This window comes from Pinus tabuliformis, chromosome 8, assembly GCF_031772625.1.
Source record: "Pinus tabuliformis cultivar Carrire ecotype Pingquan chromosome 8, CPIR1, whole genome shotgun sequence".
Taxonomy (NCBI): Eukaryota; Viridiplantae; Streptophyta; class Pinopsida; order Pinales; family Pinaceae; genus Pinus; species Pinus tabuliformis.
Genome location: NC_142294.1, coordinates 600,319,581 through 600,345,685, shown reverse-complemented (window position 1 = coordinate 600,345,685; position 26,105 = coordinate 600,319,581). Strand labels below are relative to the sequence as shown.

Genomic DNA, 26,105 nt, shown 5'->3' with positions numbered 1-26,105 from the left:
GTTTATGAGCAGGCTTTCCTTTAGAGTTCAAGCTCATTCAGAAAAAATGAACCGGTAAATAACCTTTTGAGATCGTAAATTCATCAGCCATAAAAGCCTTGGTCGTGTTTGTGCACCGTCACCTCCACCGTCATTTGACCGATCATTCACTTCCATTTGTGTGTTTACCCATTTTGAGGAACATCTGCGAAGAGTGATTTCACTTAGCCATCCTTGTGACACTGCCGTGATTGGAATATTCCAACTTGTACCTGGAATCTGCTGCTGCCCTGTTAATCACTCGTTCCTCAAAAGACGAGTCTTCTTTGAGCTCTTTTCACTGACTCGTAAAATATGAAAACTTTGCCGAGTTTTGGCCTTCCAGCTCGTTAAAGCAACCGGAAGAGCTATCCCTCCTCTAGATTTTAATCTTTTTGGACCTGAGGGATTATTGCACAAAAAGATCGAGCGCTTGTTTTGTTCGGCTCGTTAAAGCAATCGAAAATTCATCCCTTCTGTATTGTTTTATACTTTTTCGGACTTAAGGGATTAGATGATGAAAAAAGAATTTTGGAGTTGACTTTATGTACCTTTTCAGACTCTCTAAAAATGAAAAGGACCGAGTTATCCTTGTCGTTAGACTCGTTAAATTCATTAAATAGCGACAAACTTGTCTTTAGACGAGAACGAGTTTCCCTATCGCTAAGCTCGTTAAATCATAGCGATGGGCTTGCCCGAAGGGCAGGTTATAGAACAAGCATATGTTATCCTCCTCAAGCTTGACAAAAATAAAGAGGTACTGGTCAGAAATGACTGGGGAAAAATTGGGAGAACATCAAAGCTTAATGGTAGCAAGTCGCTCTTGAACATGACACTTTTCTTCCGTACCACATCGGGTTGGGTTGTTTCATTCACCGGTCTCATCACCATGGTCTTCGCCAAACCATCCACATTTTGGGGTAATGCTACCGATCCATCGCATCAGTGTCGTTATATGTTCAAGAGAGGTCATTCTGAAAGTGTCAACCGTGTCCCATCCACTGCCATACATTATCCTTCATCCATTCATGATCGCCACCCTGAATCATATGTCACAGTTTGTTTTCACCTCCACTAAAATCATTAGCTCCGTTCCGTGTCATTGATGTGGGATTCATTAAGGCCCTCCTTTGACGGATCGCTTCTTGTCGACTTCAGCTCATTATCCAAGAAGTTGATCTAGGAACAACCCCATCAGTACTTTGAAGCTTGCATGCCTCAATGGCAAGTTTCTCACTTCCGGCGACAGGTATACGTCAATGACCTTCGACCAGAAGATTTTGCGTGGCGTTCGACGCCAAGTCCTTTATTCACGCCACGCGAATTGTACTGCAGTACCTTGAGGGTCATTATCATTATCGGTGATTCCTCTCGCGCTTGTTAACGGTTTTCATCATTGACCGGTAATCAAGCGATGTCTTTCCATGTTCGACTTCAGCGCAATTCTCACATGGATCGACTTGTACTTAGAGTGAAGATCGAACGAGTTTGAAGACCCCGGATCTAGTTTCATCCATCCAGGCTGCGATATATATTCAGGAAATATAAAAGCATTTGCCATGTACATCATTGCAGCAGATGATCATCCTACTCAAAGGATGATAATTTCAGCAGAGAATTATCAGTCTACCATCAGACGATCATCTGTTCTATGTACCAAAATGTATTTATAAAGCTGAGCATGGGAATGCCCGCCTCAGCTAGATCATGAAAACAGAATGAAAAATAATGTATTGTATTGTATTGTATTACAGGGCGCCTCCTCAGCACTGGAATGAACTTCGGACCCTCTAGATAAAGCATTTCACCCGATAAACGGCCTCATACTTTAGGGGGCAACTGTTATAGACATTTTTGTGCCTCGCAACATGGAGCATGAAATGTCAATAATTACAGGGATCCTCAGTCCCTAAACATGTTGTTCTTACCCCTAGAAGAACAAGGTCAGCAAACCACAGCACTTCCCATCAGTTCTCCACCTGAAAACACTCAAAAACAGGCTATTTTTGGATCATGTCAGCTGCTCCACTGAGCAACTGCGCTGAATGTCAACTGCTCCTCCTTGTACCTGCGCTGAAAGTCAAAACCAATGAAGGCTACCTGCGCTGGGCGAGATTGGCCAAGTGGCACAGTCATTCTGCAAGGTGTCAACTGCCCAGGAAGCTTCCAAACTGACACTTGGTTCAAGGAATTCGCCCTGTGATGAGTAAGAGGTACTTGATCTCCATGTGTAAGCAAGGATCTCCAAGTGGACTTAAGAACTGAAGATTAACTGAAGAGGGAAAGGACACAAGGCAGCTTTATGTCAGTCTCAAGCTGACTCATCCTTTCTTCTTCTATCCTATATATAGAGCTCGTCTATGAGGTCTAAGGAGGCTGGAATTTTGTGTAAAGCAAGGAAGTGCTGTTGGTTTACAGTTAGAGCTATTGGGTGATTGCTTTTATAGAGGTGAAGAGGAGATTTCTTGCTGCTGGGGAGGTGCTGCTGGATTGGAGCCATTGATGGTTGTAACCTTCTCAGAACCCTTTTACTTCTATCAATAAAGCTTTGAATGTTCTCCTATATACTTGTATTGCATTGATGTATTGTATTTACTTGTATATCTGATTCACTCTAATCCATGCATCAGTTATGAGTACATGTTTCTTGTAGTTTCCCTCTCTTGTTTGTGCAGGATCTGTGTGTAGCTGGGCCAGCAAAGAGAGCAAGGAGCTGGGAACAAGAGACAAAGAGAGAGGACAGGATCGACAAAAGCGAAAGACATCGGTTGGTTAATCTTTTCTTCCTTCTCTGTACTTTCATAAAGGAAAATATCAAAGCTTTACTTTCAGTTGTTGCTAAGGACTGTCACCCTTAGAGTAGGGATAGGGTCATCCGAGTCGGATAGTTTTCCCCACAACAGTAAGTTGCTTATCATTCTACTGTATGTTGATGATTTGATTCTAATGGGTGATGAGCTGTTGATACTGTCATGCAAGAAGGATCTTGCTACAGAGTTTGAGATGAAGGATTTGGGCCTCCTTCACTATTTCCTGGGATTGGAAATATGGCAGCGCAGTGGTGGACTGTTTGTTTCTCAGGGCAAGTATGCTCGGGAGATACTGGAGAAGTTCAACATGCATGGCTGCAAGCCTGTTGATACTCCTCTTCCTGGAGGTTGGAGGAAGGAGGATGCCACTTCGGGAGAAGAAGTGGATGCCACTGTTTATCGACAGTTGGTGGGGTCGCTGATGTATTTGGTCAATACACGACCTGATATATGCTATGCAGTTAACCAACTTTCACAAGCTATGGTTAAGCCTACAAAGCTTTTATTGAAGGTGGGCAAGCATGTATTGCACTACTTGAGAGGCACATCGGGATATGGTTTGTGGTATAGACAGGAGGATGAGGTGAAGCTATGTGGCTTCACAGATGCAGATTGGGCAGGGAGCCCAACAGACAGAAAGAGCACATCAGGATGGGTCTTCAGTATTGGATCGACAACAGTTTCTTGATACAGCAGGAAACAGAGATCCGTGGCACTCAGTTCAGCGGAGGCCGAGTATATGGCAGCAAGTTTGGCTGCATGCGAGGCTATATGGATGAGGAAGATCCTAGTTGGTTTGTTCGGTTCTCATTTGGATCCTACTGTGATTTACTGTGATAACCAGAGTTGCATTAAACTCTCGGCTAATCCTGTATTTCATGATAGATCTAAACATATTGACATCAGGTACCATCATATCAGAGATTGTGTGCAGCGGAGGATCATGTTACTTTCGTACATTCCAACGGAGGATCAGGATGCTGATATTCTAACGAAGGCTCTCACTAGGAGCAAATTTGAGTACCACCGAGGCAGGATAGGGGTTGCTGATAATCCATATCTTGTCGAGAGGGAGTGTTGAGATTGCAACAAGATGATGGAGCTTAGTGAAAAGAGTCGCCTTCACTAAGTGGGCCCGCAGGCTATTTTTGGCGCAAGCCTATTTTTAGACATATGGATCATGTTTATGGATTGCAGGTTGCTGTTTATGGATGATTGATCAAGTTGGAAAAAATAGATGGACTTCTATTTTTGATGAAAGTGTGAGTGATCACAGTGTGAGTGATCAAAGTCTATTTTTAGACTGGCTGTCAAAAATATAAAAGTCAAATATTATTATCTCACAATAATATTTGGACTATAAACTTAATCTTATTCTCTTGGAGCACTTCAGTTTGAGCTATAGAGGTGGCACATGCAGCTGTCAGAAGGAAATACGCTTTTCTTATGAGTCAGTTGAGTTGTTGCATGCATGACTTTAGTTAGAACTCAATCAGTTGAGTTTGGTGGAGTTGATTGTGGAGTTGATGGAGTTGTGTTCAGTTTAGCTTTGTTAAACTGGTTGTATTTAGTCTAACTGACAAATAGACTAGAGATGAGTTGGGTGAATTAGTTATTAATTAATTCACAAGTTATTAACTCATAATACAACTAATGAATACATCAGTTAACTCAGTTGCATGTCAGTGCATGTTCAGTTCAACAGGGACAGGTGGTAGAGAATCAGATTGCTATCAGTTGTGACTATAGTTGTGCACCAGATCTTGCACAATCAAGGGATTGAGTATGCCAATGAGTTTGCCCACGTATTTGCCCACATTATAGCTTGTGCTCACGTCCAACAAAGTGTGAGTGACTATTTTGCAGGTGAAAAACGAGTTTGGTGAGCCATTCTCATCAGTTCTTGAGCAGGTATTGAGCAGTGGAGGCAGGCAAGCAGTGGAAGAGATTTGGAGATCAGATCTGAGATGTATTGTGTGTAACAGAGGTGGAGATACTTGTGAGAAGTATTATGTTGTGTAATGTTACATGACTCAATCATTAATATACAGATAGTTGGGGTTTTTAGCGAGATGCTTTCCCCAGGATACATACTGTGTTAATGTGTGAATGCTCTTGATGTTTTATTGTTATTGATGCTACTATATTGATGATCAACGTAGAGGAGCTTATGTATTGTGTATGTTTTCTGCAATAGTACATGATCAGGATAATCTCCATTGAATATGTGTTAAATTATTCAAAATTTCTACATACCTCCCATGTATGAAGAAAGTAATTTTATACTTATTCCACAGACCATTCTACAAGTCAAGGAGAAACAATTGAGAAATAAAGTAATATTAGAATATCTCATCAAATGGAAAAACTTGCCCTTGGAGGATGCAACATGGGAAGGGGAGGATATGCTTAAGCATCCTAATCTACAAATTCTTGAGGACAAGCATTCTTTGGGTGGGGAGGAATATAATGTCCCCAAATCAAACCAATAAAACTAATAACAAATCAATCATTGTTTCATTGTCTTACCCAAGTGGAAAAGGACACAAAGACATATTGGGTTTGGTTGCATGCACGGGGATTAATGCACATGGATAAGGTTGAGCGTGATTTAGAGTTATTTGGAGCACATGCATGAGTGAACTAAAGGCCACTAAAATGCATGCACTAATTTAGGAATGAGTTAACACTTTTCTTGGAGTTAACCACAACACATGCATGCATAGGGAGATAATTGAGCGTGTTGGCCAGTTAACTAGGTGCATGTTTTATTCTCTTCGACTTGACATAAGAGTATCTCCACTAGACTAAACACATGCTTCTTCTCTCCACTTCTACTTCAATTGAACTCAAGTATACTTCCTTTCGCCATGTGCATAGTTCACCATTAGTTAACTGAAATGCATGGAAGTTGACGACAATCTTTCATGGATAACTGATAAAAGTAGCTCACTTGATTGTTGAGGACATATATATTATGAGTTTATATTTTATATTGTTGTAATTTTGGGCTTAAGGTCTGATAACCTTCAGTATCCCTTGTTTCAGAGAGACATATGGGCTCCCCCTACTCAGAAGGGTGTGTTTCAATGGAAGAGGTACGATTTTTGAGACCCTAGTACATCATCTTTTATGGGATGCACTCATTCATTAAGCTTGGAGGTCAATCTATAGATAAAAGTTAGATGACAATTTTAGATTTATGTTCATTTCAGCAAGTAATTTTCATGGTTGTAATTCCTAGTTTTTTATGCAAATAAAATTTTAGATTCTGTTGTACCCTCATTTTAAAAATATTGTTGTTTTTTGGTATCTCTATTCAAGGATATTACATCACACCAAAATATGCTCATCTTTAAGCAATGATCACTCATTCATTTAATAATTCTTCATTATAAACACTGTTATTGTTGAATGCACTCTCTAATTGAAAATATTAAAGTAGAGTATGGATGAGTAGCAGTTGAGTATCATACATAGTGCTCAAACATCATCACTAATGAGTTTTTCTTGAGGATTATAGTTTTGGTGGGGCAATTTTATAAGAATCTATCGCCCATTAAATAGGAAAAAATTTTGTAACAAAATTTGCAATGGCAACTAAAGCATGTTGTTTAGGTTTATATAGTGTTGAGTCAAATTTCAATTAATATGTAATAAGGTGAAGCTAATAAGGCTAATAGAATAAGTGATGCAGGAGCATCTTACTCTTGAAAATGGAAAAACACATTGAAATGTGGAAGGAATTAGATTCTTGTATTTTATTAGTAAATTAGTTTTGTTTTAGTTTAAAGATCAGAAAGTTTGGATAGGAATGATGTTAGAAAAAATAAGAAATATTATCCACTTTTGTGGATATAGATGGAAGTAGTTTTTTTATTAAGTTTAGAAAATAGACTAGATTTGTAGGAGGAAAAATCTGAAGAAAGCTAAGACTTTTTGGAGAAAAACAGGGAGCTTGGATTCCTTTTTGGAAAATTCCAACTCATCCAAATTTTAGTAATTTTAGTAATGATAGAAGAGGAATTAGATATATGATTATCTATGAATGTATGTACTCAATTTTTGCAATTCAGAAAAATAAAAATATATGTTAGTAATTTGTTGGAGATTCTGTCAATAGAAAATATAATTCGAAATTGAGAATGAATTATTGCTTTTTTTGCACACTCCAACCATCAATCTTGTTGCAGGTAAGGCATGATCTGAGATCAATTTTTGGTATCAGAGCTACGACATAGAAAACAAGTGTGAAATGGCATTTCACACTTGATGGGAAGACGAGGTTGAAGGGGAAGACTAACAGTTGATGTTGGAGATAGGGAGGACATGAGACATGTCCAAGAAAGGCTAGAAGCCTTATAGACGAATAGGAAAATAGATCCAAAGACTAGAGACATCAATGAATCTCAGGAAGAGTCTCCAACTGAAGATGAAGAACATGTCAGAGAGCCTACATAAATTAAATTGATGAGGTCAATAATTGGGGCTATTTTGAGGCCTAAAATGGAGATACCTACCAATAGTGGTAGCTTGGAACCAGAATAATTAATAGATTGGATTAATGCTTTAGATAAGAATTTTGAGTACAAGGAGGTAGCTGAAGACAAATAGGTGAAGTTTGTTACTACTAGATTGAAAGGACACACAACTCTTTGGTTGGATGGAGTCCAATAAGAAAGGAGAATAAAGAACAAAGCCAAGATCAAAAGTTGTAGCAGAATGGTATCAAAGCTTAAAGGTAACTTTTTCCCCAAAGATTACTAGTTGTCTTTATTCAAGAAAATGCAAAATTTAAAACAGAGGTCATTGATTGTTAAATAGTATACTGAATAATTTTACAAGGTGATTATTAGAGCAGGATACATCAAAGAAACACCTAAAAACGTTTCCAGATATATCAATGGGTTGCAGTCCGAGATTTGAGATGAGTTTAGCCTAGTTTCACCTAGAAATGTAGAAGATGATTACCATTTTGCCTTGAAAGCAGAGGAAAAATTGGCTAGAAAGCAAAGCCAAAGGAATAGAGGGAGGAGTCCTATAAGGGGAAGAGGACAAACCAACTACTGGGAGAAAACTCAACCTCCAAAGGAAGGCGAAGGTAGTTCAAGTAGTCAACCATTAAGAGGAGGTGAATCAAGAGGAAGAAGGCATTTCTCAAGAGGACGTGTTTAAGGCAGAGGCTACTAAGTTCAATGTTACAAATGTGGGAAATTGGGACATATGTCATGGGATTCTCCAGAAAATAATCCTACAAGCCAAAGAGGAGAAAATATAATAGAAGCACAAGAAGAAAATGTAGCTGTAGTTATCCATGAAGAAACACCAGAGATAGGAGAATCATTATTGATGAAGAGAATCTTGATTAAGTTTGAAAAATAAGTTAAGGAATCAACACAATTTAGAACCACATGCAAATCAAGAGGCAAGTGTTGCAAAGTGGTGATTGACAGTGGTAGCACAAATAATTTGGTCTCCACAGAAATGGTACAGAAGTTGGGGCTGTAGAGAATAGCACATTCCACACCTTACAAGGTGTCTTGGCTGCAAAAAGGCCATCAGATATTGGTGAATGACCAGTGTAAAGTGGAGTTCCATATTGGTAATTACAAGGATGAGGTATTATGTGATATAATGCTAATGGATGTGTGCCATGTGTTGTTGGGAATACCATGGTAGTATGACAGGAAAGCCATTCATGATGGCAGGTGGAACACCTACACTCTTGAGAAAAATGGCCAAAAACATATGCTAGTACCTTTAGAGGATAAGGATTCGAAAGAGGAAGTTTTTCCTAGTGTGCTACTTATGGGTGGAAAGGAATTGCTGCAAGAGCTCAGAAAGAAAGAAGAAATTATTTTTTCTTTGATTGGTAAGCCCAAGGTAATTCTTACTAGCACAAGTTTAAATGATTTTCCTGAAGAAGTCAAGGTTATGTTGGATAAGTTTGCAAATATAATTGTTGATGAGTTGCCAAGTAAGTTGCCTCCTTTTCGCAGCATTGGTCATCATACATATCTAATTCTTGGGGCAAGTCTTCCGAATAAGCATTACTCCACAAGAAAAATTAAGAGATAAAGAAACAGGTGCATGAGTTGTTGGACAAAGGATTAATAAAGGAGACCTTAATTCCATGTGTTGTTCCCACCGTGCTCAGCCCAAAGAAAGATGGTGGATGGAGAATGTGTACTGATTCAAGGGTGATTAATAAAATTACAATCAGGTATAGATTTCCACTTCCTCCTATTGAAGATCTTATTTATTGTTTGAGTGGTGCTAAGTATTTTTCTAAAATTGATATGAAGAGTGGCTATCACCATATTAGAATTAGAGAAGGGGATGAATGGAAAACAACTTTCAAAACAAACAATGGATTGTATGAGTGGTTGGTAATGCCTTTTGGCCTTACCAATGCACCTAGCACATTTATGAGATTAATGAATGAAGTTTTGAAATAATTTACAGGTAAATTTTTTATTGTTTATCTAGATGATATTTTAGTGTATAGCCAAACAAAAAAAGAGCATCTCAAGCATCTCAAATTAGTTTTGAGCACCCTGCAGCAAGAGAAGTTGTTGATAAATTTAAATAAATGTAGCTTCATGAAGAATGAGTTGGTATACCTGGGATTTGTGATTTCGGAAGAAGGATTGAAGATGGATCTAGATAAAGTGAAGGCAATCATTAATTGGCATATTCCAAGGAATGTGTTTGAGGTAAGAAGCTTTCATGGTCTTGCAAGTTTCTACCGAAATTTTATAAATAATTTCAGTAGTTTGTGTGCACCCATTGTTGACACAATAAAGGAGAATAAGCATCCATTTAAATGGACTATAGCAACTGATAGAAATTTTAAAATACTGAAGCAATGGATAACTAAACAACTTGTATTAGCCTTACCAGATTTTAACAAATGTTTTCAAGTTGAGACAGATGCAAGTGGAGCTTCTATTGGAGTTGTCCTAAGTCAAGAAGGAAGGGAGATTGCATATTTTAGTGAAAAATTAAATGAAGCAAGGCAAAAGTATTCCTCTTATGATAAAGAGTTCTATGCTATAGTTCAAGCTTTAAAAAAATGGAGGCATTATCTTATATCCAAAGAATTTATTTTTTATACTGATAACCATGCTCTACAGTTTATAAACAGTCAAGCCAAATTGAATTAGAGGCATGCTAAATGGGTGGAGTTCTTGCAAAATTTCACATTTGTCATCAAGCATACAAGTGGTAAATCAAATAAGGTTGTTGATGCATTAAGTAGAATAAATTTGATTTTGCATGAGTTTCAAATCAGCACTTTAGGATTTGATGAAATGAAGGAGATGTATAAGGAAGATGTTGATTTTAAAGATGCATATGTTGCTTGTAAAAATCCAGTTAGTGGTGATAGAAATCCATGGTTGAGCTTTATGTTGCAGGAAGGATTTTTATTTAAAGATAGCAGATTGTGCATACCCAAATGTTCTATGAGAGAAAATCTTATCAGGGAAAAACATAGCGGAGGATTATCAGGACATTTTGGGCAAGATAAAACTTTTGATCAATTGAATGTTTTTTATTTTTTGCTAGGCATGCAAGCTGATGTGAAAAGGTTTGTTGCAAAATGTAGGATTTGCCAGCATGCGAAGGGAAGAAGTCAAAATACAGGTTTATATCAGCCATTACCAATTCCTACTAGGCCATGGGATTCAGTGAGCATGGACTTTATATTGGGATTTCCAAGGACTCAAAGAGGTAATGACTCTATCTATGTTGTGGTTGATAGATTCTCTAAAATGGCACATTTTATACCTTGTAGAAAAACTAGTGATGCCACCAATGCTCCCAAATTTTTCTTTAAAGAGGTCATAAGGTTGCATAAATTGCCTAGAAGTTTTGTATCTTATAGAAACACAAGGTTTGTCAGTCATTTTTGGAGAACATTATGGAATAAGTTGGGTACTAACCTTAATTTCAGCTCAGCCTATCACCCACAAACTGATGGGAAAATAGAAGTTGTGAATAGGAGCTTGGGAAACATCCTAAGAAGCTTGGTAAGTGAAACTCCCAAACAATGGGATCAGGTTCTTGCTCAGGTTGAATTTGCATACAATGATACACCCAACAAAAGTACATGTATGAGTCCCTTCTAAATATTGTATGGAATGCATCCAAGGGGAGTATATGAATTGAGAAATTTGGGAAAACAAGATATAAGAAGTGCAGAAGGTGAAGAATTTGTAGTGAGCATGCAAGAATTGCAAGAAAGAGTTAAGCAACAACTATAGGAAAGCAACAACAAATACAAACAAAGGGTTGATTCAAAGAGAAGGCAATAGAACTTTGAGATTGGTGATTTAGTGATGGTACATTTGAGGAAAGAAATATTTCCTAAAGGAACTTACAACAAGATAAAACTCAAGAAGATTAGACCTTGTAAAATTTTAAGAAAATTTTCCTCAAATGCTTATGAAGTGGAGCTTCCAAGCAATGTTGGTATTTCCCCAATTTTTAATGTTTTTGATTTGTATTCCTTTCAGGGAACAGGAAAAATTTCAGATGATGAGTCTTCTAGTGAAGTAGATCAGATTGTTGAATGGAAGCAACAACTGCCCAAAGCAACTCCAAAGGAAATTGAAGGGCTATTAGATCGAAAAGTGGTGAAGAAAACTAGAGGAAAAGAGTACTTTCAATATTTGGTGAAGTGGAGAAATCAACAATTGGAGGATGCTACTTGGATGACTATTCTAGAGATGTCCAAGCATTGCACAAATGTTCAAGGAGTCTGATGCAAGAGCATCTTACTCTTGAAATTGGAAAAAAACAATTGAGATGTGGAAGGAATTAGATTCCTTTATTTTATTAGTAAATTAGTTTTGTGGTAGTTTAAAGATCATAAAGTTTGGATACAAATGATGTTAGAAAAAATAAGAAATCTTAATCGCTTGTGTGGATATAGATGGAAATAGTTTTTAATTATGTTTAGAAAATAGACTAAATTTGTAGGAGGAAAAATATGAAGAAAGTTAAGACTTTTTAGAAAAAAAATAGGGAGCTTGGATTCCTTTTTGGAAAATTTCAACTTATCCAAATTTTAGTAAAGATAGAAGAGAAATTAGATATATGATTATCTAAGAATGTATGTACTCAATTTTTGCAATTTAGAAGAAATAAAAATATATGTTAGTAATTTGTTAGAGATTCTGTCAATAGAAAATATAATTTAAAAGTGTGAATGAGTTAATGTTTTTTTGCACACTCCACCCATCAATCTTATTGCAGGCCAGGCAGGATCTGGCATCAATAAGACATTGTTGACTTGTAATCATAATACCATATCTCATATATGATGAAACACATTTAATGATGTAAACATGTATTCTAATATTGTTTAAAATAGAAACATGGAAATGCATATTCATGCTACTAATAGTAATTGTATTGCCTACTTAATTTGTTGTTTTCTATATGAGTGTTTCTCACCCTCTTTTCTGTTGTCTTTTACGTAATGCATCGTTATTTGCACAAAAAGTTTTGAGTCAATAATAACGAAATCTTCAAAGACAATAAAACCTTTGTCTTTCTTCCATTTATATTGTTATCACATATTCAAAGACAATGAAATCTTTAATTGTGTTTAATACACAATAATCATACATAGTAAGAACTACTTATTAATTAAAAACTTAAAATATTACAAATGCATCTCAACTATATTTGGTGTTAATTGTGTTTGATATACAATAAATATATATAGTAAGAACTAGTTTTTAATTTAAAACTTAAAAAATTACAAATGTATCTCACATATATTAGGTGTTAAATATCTTATAAAACCATATCAAATAGTTATATAAAATATTAATTTAACTAATAAAAATATAAAATAGTGAAAATTTTGAAAAAATAAAATGAAAGTTATTTCAATTAATCAAAAATAAAAATTGAAATAAAAAAGAGCATAAACCTATAAAAGTTTCACACTGCAAGAGGTAAGAAAGTCAAGTTAGCAACATGAATATTTATTTCATTCTTTTCAAAGAAAAGGGATTGATTAAGCAAATATGAACCATAACATGCATGCCATTGGAATTTGCAGAACAACTATTAATGAGTTCTAAATATAAAAATCTGTATCGAGATGACTCTAAATCCAAAAACTTATATTTAGATCCATGAAGATTGTAACAATAAATGGTTAATTTGATATTCAGCCGCATTCCACAATTCACATTAATGTATTCCATGTAATAACATGCTCACGTTCTTCAACAATGAATAGGCCAATAAATCTACAACATGGTTGTATAAAGGTATAGACAATAGCCATGAAAGTTATAACCCCAAAGTTAGCCCCCATCCTTGTCTAGGTTGAGAGTGTTTTCCCTTGCATATATTTATCTCTGATGATATTCCCCCATATACCATTGATGTTTGTAGCCCTCCAAAGGCTTTGCATGATCAGGGCACAGTTGAAGTTGTGTGTGCACAAGATGCCCCATCCTCCCTCTACAGTCGATATAGTAATGGCCTTCCATCGGACTAGGTGTATCTTCCCCTTTAGATTTGTACCTTACTAGATGAATCTTGCCATAAGCTCATCTATCCTATGATAGACCTCCATGGGCATAAAAAACAAATGCATCCAGTACACTGATATGTTCTGAAGGACAGAGCAGACTAGTGTCAAGTGACCCCCTAATGAAAGCCACTTATGAGCCCACCAAGTCAATTTCCTCTTATATTTGTCCAGAAGCCTGTCCCAATCATGGATGCAGTATTTTTTTGCCTTTAAATGAAAACCCAGGTAATGGATGCCAGCATTTAGGTTTGTCACTGCAAATCCCAAAAAGGTTACCAATCTCCTGGCAATGCGAATCACCCAAATCATTTGAGATCAAGACATATTTATTATTGCCCTGTCATGTTTATATGCATCATTGAAGTGATCTATCAGATATAGATTTGTTGATTTGAGTGGTATTTAGTCTTACTTGATTTTACAAGCTTTGTCATGTTTATATGCCTGATGCTCAATATTGGAAAAAGGGCGGTTGATATACCTCACATGACCTAGGTCTTTAGGGCTCTCTAGCCTACAAATGGATGGTTTTGTCTCAAAATTATCATGCAGTGGGATCATTCTTAATAATAGGAGGGACATGACATTCTAGCTTGGGAATGTTGCCACAGTTCATGGCGAGGCTAGCTTACGGTGTTATCAATGAGCATGTCGATATTTTTGGTGTTAAAAGGTGGATGAAGTTAATTTGGAAATGTTTGATCCCACCAAATCTAAATTGTTTCACGTGGTTGGCTCTCAACAATAGGATATTGATAGGGGATAATCTGATTCCTTGTGGATTCAAAGGTCCAAACATTGGTATCCTTTGTATCTAGGGATTAGACTCAGTAGAACATCTTTTCTTTTGTTGTGGCTTCTCCAAAGCATAAGGCAGGAGGTTGTACACACTCTAAATCTTCGGGAATTCGAACCCATTTTCTTTCTGGAAACCAGTGTTTGTTGGTGGATTCGTAACATGGGTCCTTTTAATTTTATGTCAATCTTCATAGCATGGAGAATTTGGAAAGTCTGCAACAAGTGGATCTTTGATAGCTCTCATTTCAACTTCCTTTGTATTCTTCTTCAGATCCTCGGGTTCTTTTATGACTAACATTGCCCTTTTCCATCCAGTAAGATGTGCTTCATCCATGTTCTAGAGGATTTTATGATGAAGTACAATGGTTACTTTGACGGGGCTCAACAGTTGGGCTCCGATGGTTGTCGTGGCCATATCTCCATTCCTGACAATCTTTCTATACAATTATGGCTAAATGTAGGGAGTGGCTCCAATACAAGAGTAGAGGCCATAGTGGTTTGGGCCCTTATATATATTGTTGCATCAATGCATTTAGTTTCCCTTCAGATATATGGTGACTCAAAGGTTGTGGTTGATTGGTTGAATAGTAAGAACAAACTTTAGGAACTTCTCCTACAGTGTTAGGTGGATAGAATTTAGGCGTTGAGGGGACATTTGCATAATTTATTTGTCCAACATGTTCACAGGGAACTAAATAGTAGGGCAGTGTCCCTCTTGAAGAAAGGACTATAGGTAGAGGAAGGCTATATTTTCCTTGAAAATTTTCAGGAGGGCTCACTGGTTGGAAGACAAAGAATTCAAATCCCCACAGGCCATCATCCCAAATAGCAACTGCTTTCACATCAACAATCTTTGTCGTTATTTCAGGCTCAATGTGTGGAAACTACTTATATATGCTATGTTAGTTATACTTCTACATTACTTGTGGTTTTTTTTGGCTTTTGAGGACATTTTTTTTACTTGTCATAGTAAGACTTTTTTGGTTCATGCTGGCGATTCTGCAACCAAATCTTTTTGTTGGGTCTTTAAAGGTTTTCTTGGTATTAAGAAATTATCAACAGTTGCATGTACTAGGGGATTTTTGCTTTTCCACAAAAAAACAAATACATTGATGCATTCAAAAATTAAAAATGGTTTCGCTTAATTCCAATCAAAAAATTCAAAACATAAAATAGTTAGACAACATCGTAAATTTAGTAAGTATAAAATTTATTTTTCAGATTTTAAATTAAGAATTAAAAAATAAAACACAGTATAATAATATCTTAAAAATCAATATTAATAAATTTCAAATTACTAAATATCAATATTAAATTTTTTCAAATTACTATGTGTGATGATGGTTCATGCAAATATGAAATTTAACTCTTATATATTTTGAAAGTGTTTTGAACATATCCTCGAGTCAAATTTATTCACTATTCAACATAAATTTACACCATCCAAGAATTTTAAAAGTTTTTAAAAGAACTAAATCAATTGATACATTTAGAAATAGATTTTAAACTAGAAAAATACAATCCAAACAAAAATTATTTTCTTTAATTCCAACCAAAATCTTTAAACAAAAACAATTAAACAACCCACTAAATTTAATAAATTTAAAATCTGTTTTTCAGATTTTAAAGTAAAAAATAAAAAATAAAACAAGAATAAAACACAATATAATAATAACATCCTAAAAATCAATATTAAAAAATCTAAAATTACTCAAGATTTTATCATGCTGTTTCATGTAGAAAATTCCCCAAAAATTATTTGAAAACCCTTCCGCCCTTAACAATATCTCAATGGAGTGCATGGCATTGTGCATTGAATAAAAATCGTTAGAGGGATTTTCCTATTATTAGAAAAAATTGGAAGAGAAGGAGAGAATGATTGTGTTTTATTGGTTTTAATGGTTATATTTTTATTGATCTCAATGGTTATATATTTATAGTACATAGATTACTCACTACGACACATCTAGATAGCTATTACAACTCACACATAGAAAAACAACTACTTTTAGACTGACACTTAGGGACTCATGATCATAGTTTTAAAATTCTAACTCGCATTTGGAACCAGAGATGGAGAGAATGATTGCACACACAGCACAAATCACGCTTAATGTATTTTATTGGTCTCAATGGTTATATATTTATAGTATATAGGTTACTAACTATGACACATCTAGATTATTACAACTCACACATAGGAAAACAACTACTTCTAAATTGACGCCTAGGGACTCATGATCATAGTTTTAAAATTCCGACTCGGATTTGGAACCAACCAAGGGCCGACTCCGACTCTGACTCGATATCGACTTGACCTAGTTGATTTCAATGACTCGGTCTTTGCAAAAAATACATTAAATATATATATATATATATATATATATATATATATTTTTTATGAAAAAACATAATTTTAAAGATTTTCATTCATGTTTCCAAACTCAAAGCATTAGAATATAGAGAGAAAACACCATATGACAAATCCAAAAGCAACCAAAAATGTTAGATCTAGTGGTCGACATATTAACCACATGTCCTTGAATCTAGTCCAAAGCTCATGATTGGGACAATATCACTAGCTTCTTTACTTCCTCACGGAGCTTTTCAAACTCGGAAGCTATAGGAGCTTCCTCAATTTCTTTCTAGCAAGAAGTACATGTATGTCTCCAAGGATAGTGCAATTGGGTCATTTCAGCCGATGCCACTCTCCAAATGACACCCTTAGACTCAATAATGGTGAAATTATGGTCATTGTATCACTGTAGAGTCCACATTTAATGATGATGACAATTAAGGGTCTTGCCTTGTCTCTCTTGTTCTTTTTTCAATTTCTTCTCCTTTCTGCGAAAGTAGTTCATCTCACTTTGTTATGACTTGTGGGGATTATATTTTTATATTTTATATTTTTTTTATTATATAATATTACCCTTCTCGATTAGCCGTTTCCTGTAAATTTTGGAAAAACCTCTAGCCGTTCCTGACACCCATACCCAAGTTCCCAACGTTCCCACGTTCCAGAAATTGATAGTAAATTTTATATTTAAAAAAATGAAAAATTTGGATTTTTTTAGATTAAACAATTTTTATTTTTTTTATTAGGTAATGCGAGTCAATTATCTGGGGCTCATAATTTCTCTAGGTCATACCAGCGCTTAGCATGGATGAGGATAGATTTTTGCCAATATAATTTCTAACTAGTGATTTTTTCACTACAAAGTGCTTTAACAAAACAACCTGTAACTTGTGTATTCTAAACTCAATCGACACTGATTAAACAACTTACATATAAAAGTTTTTCTTATATAATGATAAATGATACAATTTTGTTAATCCTTCTGAAATTTGAGTTTTTTATAAATTTGATGAACACAATTTTTAGTATAATTAGAATTTTATACCATTCAAATTATATATTTAAATATCTAAATAAATTCAACATTTTACAAAATTTCTAGATTTTCTAGATTTTACAGCTAAAACTTTAGATTCCAAAAAAATCTCTTTCCAATTTTCACAAAATTAACCAAAAAATTCACAAAATAAAGTTCAACTATTATTACATCATATTCCGAATAAATTTGCTCGCTACAATTTCAGGGTGTTTGAATCTTTGAAACCCTGAATAAAATAAATGTCTTTACTGAACTGAGTTCCGGCAATGGAACTGAAAATGAGTTCCAAAAGGAGCAGACGTAGTCTTCGTGTACAAAGAAATGCGAGGATCGAAAAAAATTCCATGCCTGTGATGAGAAGCCAAATAGAAATGACAATTTGCGATTTTGGAAAATTTAACCCACTATTGGATTTAAAATGCATATAAAAGATAATTTTATTGGTTTTAGGGCCAAGGAAATGCATATAAGAGAGAATTTTATTGGTTTTGGGGCAAAGTAATGCATATGAAAGAAAATTTTATTAGTTTGGGGGCAAAGTGAGGTATATGAAAGAGGATTTTATTGGTTGTAGGGCAAATTAATGTATATGAAAGAGAATTTTATTATATTGGGGGATAAAGTAATATGTATTTAAGATTAAGATTATGTTGAGGAAATTTTTTTATAATCTAGGGATATTTAAGTTGTTAATGTCGGGGGATAAAGTTATATGTATTTAAGATTAAGATTGTGTTGGGGAAATTTTTTTATAATCTAGAGATATTTAAGTTGTTAATACATCGTATCAAATTTGTTCACTAAATTTCAAACAGGTGACCTTTATATTAGAGATTTAATAATACACCATCATTGTTGTTAATACATCGTATCAAATTTGTTCACTAAATTTCAAACAGGTGACCTTTATATTAGAGATTTAATAATACACCATCATTTTTTATTCAGACCATGTGGGCAAAAGAACCTATTCTTATTTTAATACTAAATATTAGAAAAACCAAGAAACAGGTCAATTATTTTTGGGATTACAAAATACTTTTGACAAAATATGATCACCTATCACGCCTCAGGCAAACAATCCAAACATTAAAATCAGACAGTGTAATACATGGGATTGGGCAGCTTGAATGTTCTGTCCCCAACAGCATATCCGGTCAGATCGCTCCACTGATCGCCGGAGTTCCCTAAAATCCTAAACCCATCTTGCTCAATCTTCAATCTCCTCTCAGATTTAAAAACCACAGCGCTCTTCTCATAATCTTCCGGCTCCCTGCAGCACAAATTAACCATTAATCTCATGAACACAACTCTTTCCCTGCATTACCCATCAAAACCAGACATTCCAAACTCACAGAGACACATCAAAGAAACGAAATTGGTAAATGCATCGTTGGTTGCAGAGATCACCTCAACAAAAGCGCCTCCCATGAATGATAACCAGCCAGGGCCAGATTCTTCTCAGTGCCATTCCTCTCGCAGTCGTACCTGGCCGATAATAGAAAGATCTTGAACCCCAATTCCAGCAGATGGTTGTACAAACTACGACTGGCAGGCAATGGCGGGGCCTCTGCCAAATCCGACCACTCTATAAAAGCACCATCGTCGGCCCCCTCTCCTCTGCAAATGGGGAGGCCCCAAAAAATTGGGGTAAATAAAGCAGAGGGGAAAGGTGTTTGTTAATTGGTTCTGCCAAATCTGCCCGCTTTATAAAAGCAACATCCTTCATCCCCTTCTCTGCAAACAGTAGGCCAAAAAAAAAGGAAAAATTGCAGAGGGGAAAGGCATTTGATTGCTAGTTCATCTTACCCGTATTGTCGGCTAGCGAAAAAGGGCAGGGTAGAGAGCAGTGTCTCGTCCACATCGAAAACCCACGCGTCTTTCCCATCGCCTGAGAGTGTGAGAGAATTAACATAAGCCATGGATTCTTTGGCTACCATTTGTAAGTCCCTCGCATATTGGCTTCCACTTCCGACCATGTAGCTTTTCACGTATTCCACGAACTCAGAAGGCACCACGGTCCATGAGCGCAGAGTGTTTGTTTCTACGCCCAACCTCCATGCTTCGAAGTTATGTTGCCTCTCTTGCTTCAGATCCCACGTCTCCCCGTGCGCTGTGAATTGCTCTGATACGTTGCCATAGCTCTTGGGTGTGGTGGACCGGATTTTGGGACATTGGTGGTTGATGCGAGTGTGCAGTACCGGAGACATGGAAGAGGGAAAGTCATTGAAGATCTTGAAGGTAGTGGCTGCTGTAGACAGCAAAGAACAGAGGAGGTTGGGATGGTTGTGGTTAATGAGGGGAAGAGAAGCCATGGAGGATGAGGCTGAGATTCAAGTATAGTATCTGCATGTATGAGGCTGTATATACATGTATGAGGCTGTATATCTGATTAGCTTTCACACGAATTAAAAAACTAAAAAAGAGGAAGGTGGATTATCGCGTTACGTCTCTGTTTCTTTCGATGCCAGAGTGTACTCCAAGATTCAAACAACTCCAAGCATAGATATCCGAGATGCTTCTGACTTCACTTTAGATTGTCTTTTGATAATATTTTGAAATGTGATAGATAACAGTAACTTAATTGTTTAGTTTTGTTTTGTTAGATTTTGGAATTTTTAACAAATTTAAATTCAAAATGAAAATCGCCAATATTGAATACTTATTGAAGTGATCTATCAGATATAGATTTATCTCATATTTGTTGATTTCAGTGGTATTTAGTCTTATTTAACTTTACAAGATTTGTCATCTTTATATGCTATTGCACATTGGTAAATGTGTAGATGGTATACCTAGCCTGAGCCGGGTTTTTGGGATTTTCTGGTCCATAAATGGATGATTTTGTCTCAAAATTATCATGTGGGGGGTTATTCTCAATAATCAGAGGGACCTGGCAGTGTAGCTTGGGAATGATGTCATTGTTAATGGCTAGACTAGTTTACGATGTTATTAATGAGCATGTCGATATTTTTGGTGTTAAATGGTGGATGAAGTTAATTTGGAAATATTTGATCCCGACAAAACTAAATTGTTTCATGTGGTTGGCTCTAAACAATAGGGTATTGATCGGGATAATCTCGTGGATTCAAAGGTCCAAACATTGGTATCCTTTGTATCCATGGATTAGAGTTAGTAGAACATCTTTTCTTTTCCTATGGCTTCTCCAAAGCCTTATGGCAGGAGGTTCTACACACTCTAATCTTCGGAAATTCGAACCCATTTTCTTTCTGGAAACTAGTGTTGGTTGGCAGGTTTGTAACATGGGTCGATCTTCATAGCATGGAGAATTTGGAAAGTCCGCAACAAGTGGATCTTTGAGGGCTCTCATTTCAACATCATTTGGACTCTTCTTCAGATCATCGGGTTCTTTTATGACTATCATCGCCCTTTTCCATCCAATGAGATGTGTTTCATCCATGTTCTGGAGGCTCCTATGACGGAGTACAATTGTTACTTTGACGAGGCTAACCAACGGGGCTGCTATGGTTGTGGTGGCCATATCTCCGTGCATGGCAATATTTCTACCCAATTATGGTTGAATGTAGGGAATGGCCCCAATACAAGAGCAAAGGTTATAGTGGTTTGGGCCCTTATGTATATTGTTGCATCAATGGCTTTAGTTTCCCTTTAGATATATGGTGATTCAAAGCTTGTGGTTGATTGGTTGAATGATAAGAGCAAACTTCAGGCACTTCTCCTATAGTGTTGGCTAGATAGAATTTAGGGGTTAAGGGAATATTTGCATATTTTATCTATCCAACATGTTCACAATGAATTGAATAGTAGGGCAGACTCCCTCTTGAAGAGAGGACTACCGACAGAGGATGGTTATATTTTACTTGAAAAAATTTAGGAGGGCTCACAAGTTGGAAGACAAAGAATTCAAATCCCCACTAGCCATCCTCCCAAACAGGTATTGCTTTCACATCAACAATCTTTGTGGCTTATATATGCTATGTTCAATTATACTTCTATATTACTTATGGTTATTTGGGCTTTTGAGGACAAGTTTTTTACTTGTCATAGGACTTTTTTTGTTCATGCTGACGATTCTGCAACAAAATATTTTTGTTGGCCCTTTAAAGGTTTGCCTTGGTATTAAGGCATTATGAACAGCGGTGTGTACTCCTTGACTTTCCTTTTTCACAAAAAAAGTAAATCTATTGATACATTCAAAAATAGATTTTAAACTACAAAAAAATACAATTTGAGCAAAACCTGTTTTGCTTAATTCCAACCAAAAACTTCAAAACTTAAAATAGTTAGACAACATCTTAAAGTAAGTATAAAGTTTATTTTTCATATTTTAAATTAAAAACTAAAGATAAAACACAATGTAATAGTATCTTAGAAATCAATATTAAGAAATTTCAAATGACTAAAAATCAATATTAAAAAATTCCAAATTACTATATATGATGACGGTTGACGCAAATATTTATTTTAACTCTTATATATTTTGAAGGTGTTTTGGACATATCTTCAAGTCAAATTTATCCACTATTCAACAAAAATTTACTGAAATTATAAATTTGATGTCTAAGTTTTGCACAATCCAAGAGTCCTAGAAATTTTTCAAAGAGCTAAATCCATTGATGCATTCAGACATAGATTTTAAACTACAAAAAATACAATCTAAACAAAAATTATTTTACCTAATTCCAATTAAACAAAACATTAAATTTAGTAAATTTAAAATTTATTTTTCAAAATTTAAATTAAAATTTAAAAATAAAAACAAAGATAAAACACAATATAATAATAACATCCTAAAAATCAATATTAAAAAACCTGAAATTACTGAAGATTGTGTCATGCTGCTATTCCCCAAAAATTGTTTAAAACCCTTCTGCCTTTAACAATATCTTCAATGGAGTGCATGGCATTGTGCATTGACTAAATCGTACCTGTAGTTGCCAAAAATGGTATGCTCATAAATGTATTGAAGTGAGGAAATTGTTAATCCAAACTTTATCAGCTATCATTGACTCATCAACTTGATTACGATGCCAGCTCCAATGTGATCGTGCTTTAGTGTGTATTCGAAGTTCACCAATGTATTGAAGCTGTTATTTGTTGTTCATTTTAATTAGGCAATCCAAGTACCAAAAATCAATCCATTGACCAGAGAAAAATACCAATAACTTAAAAGTATAGAATGATGTTACTTAATGTACACACATGAAATCAAATCCTTCACAATTCCCTGTGTCTCTGATGGTAATGTAAGCAGGTCACACGAGCCCAAAACAATGAAGAGGTTATGGGCAGTGAATTTAAACCAACATAACCACTCAACTCTAAAATAATCCAGAGTATGGTAAATTTGAGGTAATAAAGAGGTTAGAGAAAAATCTGAAGAAAACATGGTAATGAAAACATTTTTATTGAAACAAATTTATTAAGTACAATTTAATTGTTTTATGTTTTGATTTTTAAAGCATATTTTTTTAGGCAATTTTTATTGAAATGTAATAAGGATTTGTTAAAACTGAATCATCCATTATCATGCATATGAGCAAATCTCTTACAAATTATGAGGGACTTTACTCTTTTTGCCTTATTACAAGAGGCCAAAAATATTCTCATAAGATTTGAAACCCACTGGAAAGGATAACATCCCATTATACCAACCACTAGATCGTCCCACATAACATTCCACCAAGACACATGGAACAACACAATAAGCCAAAGTGTTCTCACTTTATCTACCCCTGCAAGGTAAGCTTACCTTCCACAAATTTGGAAACAACCAGAGCACAACTACTGTAACACAATTACCCATCAATGTCCATTGAAATGGCTGTGGTATCTTAAACAACGGGGTAACTGGGAGGAAATGCTAACAAACAAGTGGTTAAAATATGTGAAATAGGCATGTATAGGTGGCTTCTCAGTAGTGGTATACGATTGTAATTTGAAGAGGCAAATGTAGGTAAATGCCCACTAAAATCAATAAGTCGGCTAATCATAAGTCATCTGACTCAATGATAACTACCAAGGAAGGGCATGAGCTCCGTGGAAAGGCTAATCCTCAACAAAGAATATAGAAAATGACTTCTGCAATCAAAACTTATCGTTTCTTTTTTCAGAAGAAAAAAACGTTGGCTTTATTATTATAGGTAAAGTCCAGTACATATTCCAGAAAATAAACATCTAAGGATGGTTACAATTTGGTGATCTCGTAAGCTCTGTCTACCATGATGGACCAATTTCTAGTTACTCAACATCTAACCATACAAAATGTTGTCCATATCCAAAAAAACAAAAAAAGTAGCGCTAAATATACTGAATATTCTACTATCACTTCATTAGAAATAAAACAATATAAAGAGAAAAGAAGCAAGATCTAATTCGCAAGTGGATCACTCCTTCCTCTATCATGTGCCTGTCCACTGAAAGTTTGTAGTTCATAACGACACATTGTCCATCCAAGCCTTCTTTTGATAGTTTATCTGCCTCCTTATTAGCATCCCTATAAATATGATTTATGGTGTAGGATGTTAGGGAGCCGAGCATTTATTTTATCCTGTTGATCCATCTGGATAATAAAGATGAGTCATATTCAGTCAGTCCCTGTATCCCTTCTATGAGAGATCTGGAGTCACCTTAGATGTTGATGTTGTGCAAGTGTTTCTCTTTTACAGACCATGGCAGTGCCCATAGTGCAATGATTTATGCTGTGGTGTTAGTGCAAGGGCCACCATGCCAAGAGAGTTTATATTGTTAATTTCTGTCTAGCTTGAGTACCGCTTGACACCCACACAATCCCACTTGTGCAGCGCCATCGAACCATCTAGCAGGTAGGGTTATATTCGAAGGTGCCATTTTCTTCATTGTGTTCCTATGAGATTTTGCATCCTATGGTATGGCATTCAACCAAGATATAACTCTGAAACAGATTATGTTTTTATCGATAGGATGTCCCTCAAATATATGGTAATTTCGAGCATTCTATATCTCCCAAAGGATATATATATCTATCTCTTTGTTCTTTATTGTACTATCGGACCAAAGGGACATACTATGTTCTAAGTTAGATGCCAAGCTAAATGGAATGTTCAGGAATTGAGCGATACTTCTCCAAACTTGTGTAGTCGAAGGAAAAGAGAAGAAAATATGGTCTGCAATTTCTATGGAGTCTCTATAGAAGATGCAAAAACTAGTTCCTTAGAATCCTATTTTTAGTAAGTTGTCCCATGTCAGAACTTTATTCTTCCATACAAGGCAAGCAAATAAAATTAATTTTAATGGGATCTTCAACTTCCATACCATGTAGAACCAAGAAGTTTGTTGTAGATTGTGTCTCTGTCTAATGTAATATATGTATGATTCAACAACAATGGGAGTCTGTTTGTACAATTTCCCACTCCATGTGATGTTGTCGCCGAGAGCATTATGTAATAGGTCTGTTTGGCTGAGGCCAGTGGTGAATTCTTTCAATTCAATGGCACATTGCCCTACCAATCCCATGTCTGTAGCTTATTTCCAAATAGGACAGTCATTCTGATATCTTATTATTGCTTGGCCTAGAAGTATATATCTATTTTTGTTGATGATATCTAGTGTGTGTCCCTGTATGTTCCTCTCTTTGTTCATACCTTTGATGTAGTCTGTACCAATCAAAATTTTCCAACCATTGCTAAACTCCTACTCCATCCTCATGCACCACTAGAGGATAATTTTCATGAAACTTCTCCAAATTAAAGACCCATTTGTTCTGATGTTGGTATTATTCATGAACAAACCCTCCATATCAGATTGTCTTAAGTATTTTGTGTGAATGATGTCTTCCTAGATCCCAAGGCTGTTTATAGCTCCCCAAAAAGATTTTATTAGCGGAGCTTGTCCAAAAATTTTATTTTCCAAGAATCCCCAACCGCCGAATTCCTTAGGAATTGCCAGGTCAGCCCATTTGCAAAAATGAGGTTTAGTGGGAGTCCCTGCGCCGCTCCAGAGAAAATTGGTCACAATAGACGATATTTTATTGACAATGGTTTTTGGGATCATGAAACGATGTACCTAGAAAACATTAATCTGTGGTAATGCCGCCTGTACCAATATGTATCTTCCTCATCCAAACTTATCGTTATCTTACTTGCAAATTCGTTTTCAGAATGAAAAATCTAGTTACAAAAAATTGAACTAAATCTAGTTACAAAAAATTGAACTTAATTTTATCTAGATTTCCAAAAATCTAAGTTTAAAATAAACTCAAATGTCTCACACATCATCTACCTATTTAAAGAAAACCTATAATCTAACACCTCTTTTCTTATAAAGAAATACTACAATAAATATATTCCCGCTAGCAAATCATGGCCGACAACATCATTTAACTATTTATAGGAACCTATTCCAGCTTGACATAATATTATACATTTAGGAAAATTGCTGTACATAAAACTTTATAATAATATTAGCTTTAAAGAATTCTTATGCGCTAACCTGTAATCTAACACCAAGTTTCTTATCTATGTGATAATGTGATAATATACATTTAAGATTGCTGTCCATAAA

At 35.6% G+C, this 26,105-nt stretch overlaps 1 protein-coding gene and 1 pseudogene across 1 annotated transcript; both read right to left on the bottom strand.

Annotated features, from left to right (window-relative positions):
* Nucleotides 1-8,502, bottom strand: part of LOC149236909 (acid phosphatase 1-like) — a 32,599-nt pseudogene extending 24,097 nt beyond the window's left edge.
* A 10,071-nt stretch (nucleotides 8,503-18,573) lies between these two features.
* Nucleotides 18,574-19,963, bottom strand: LOC149236908 (acid phosphatase 1-like). The gene is made up of 3 exons (XM_089461665.1): nucleotides 19,392-19,963; nucleotides 18,993-19,202; nucleotides 18,574-18,855 (listed from the first exon to the last, which is right to left on the bottom strand). The coding sequence occupies exons 1-3, from the start codon at nucleotides 19,895-19,897 to the stop codon at nucleotides 18,678-18,680; spliced, it is 894 nt and encodes a 297-aa protein (XP_089317791.1). The 5' UTR covers nucleotides 19,898-19,963; the 3' UTR covers nucleotides 18,574-18,677.
* Between the last annotated feature and the right edge of the window lie 6,142 nt (nucleotides 19,964-26,105).

Excerpts from the sequence above, each read along its gene's own strand:
- LOC149236908 (XM_089461665.1), bottom strand. The coding sequence starts at position 19,897 with ATGGCTTCTCTTCCCCTCATTAACCACAACCATCCCAACCTCCTCTGT. Across the intron at positions 19,203-19,391 it reads TTCGCTAGCCGACAATACGG|AGGAGAGGGGGCCGACGATG; the intron begins GTAAGATGAACT and ends CCCCATTTGCAG. Across the intron at positions 18,856-18,992 it reads TGGGAGGCGCTTTTGTTGAG|GGAGCCGGAAGATTATGAGA; the intron begins GTGATCTCTGCA and ends TTTGTGCTGCAG.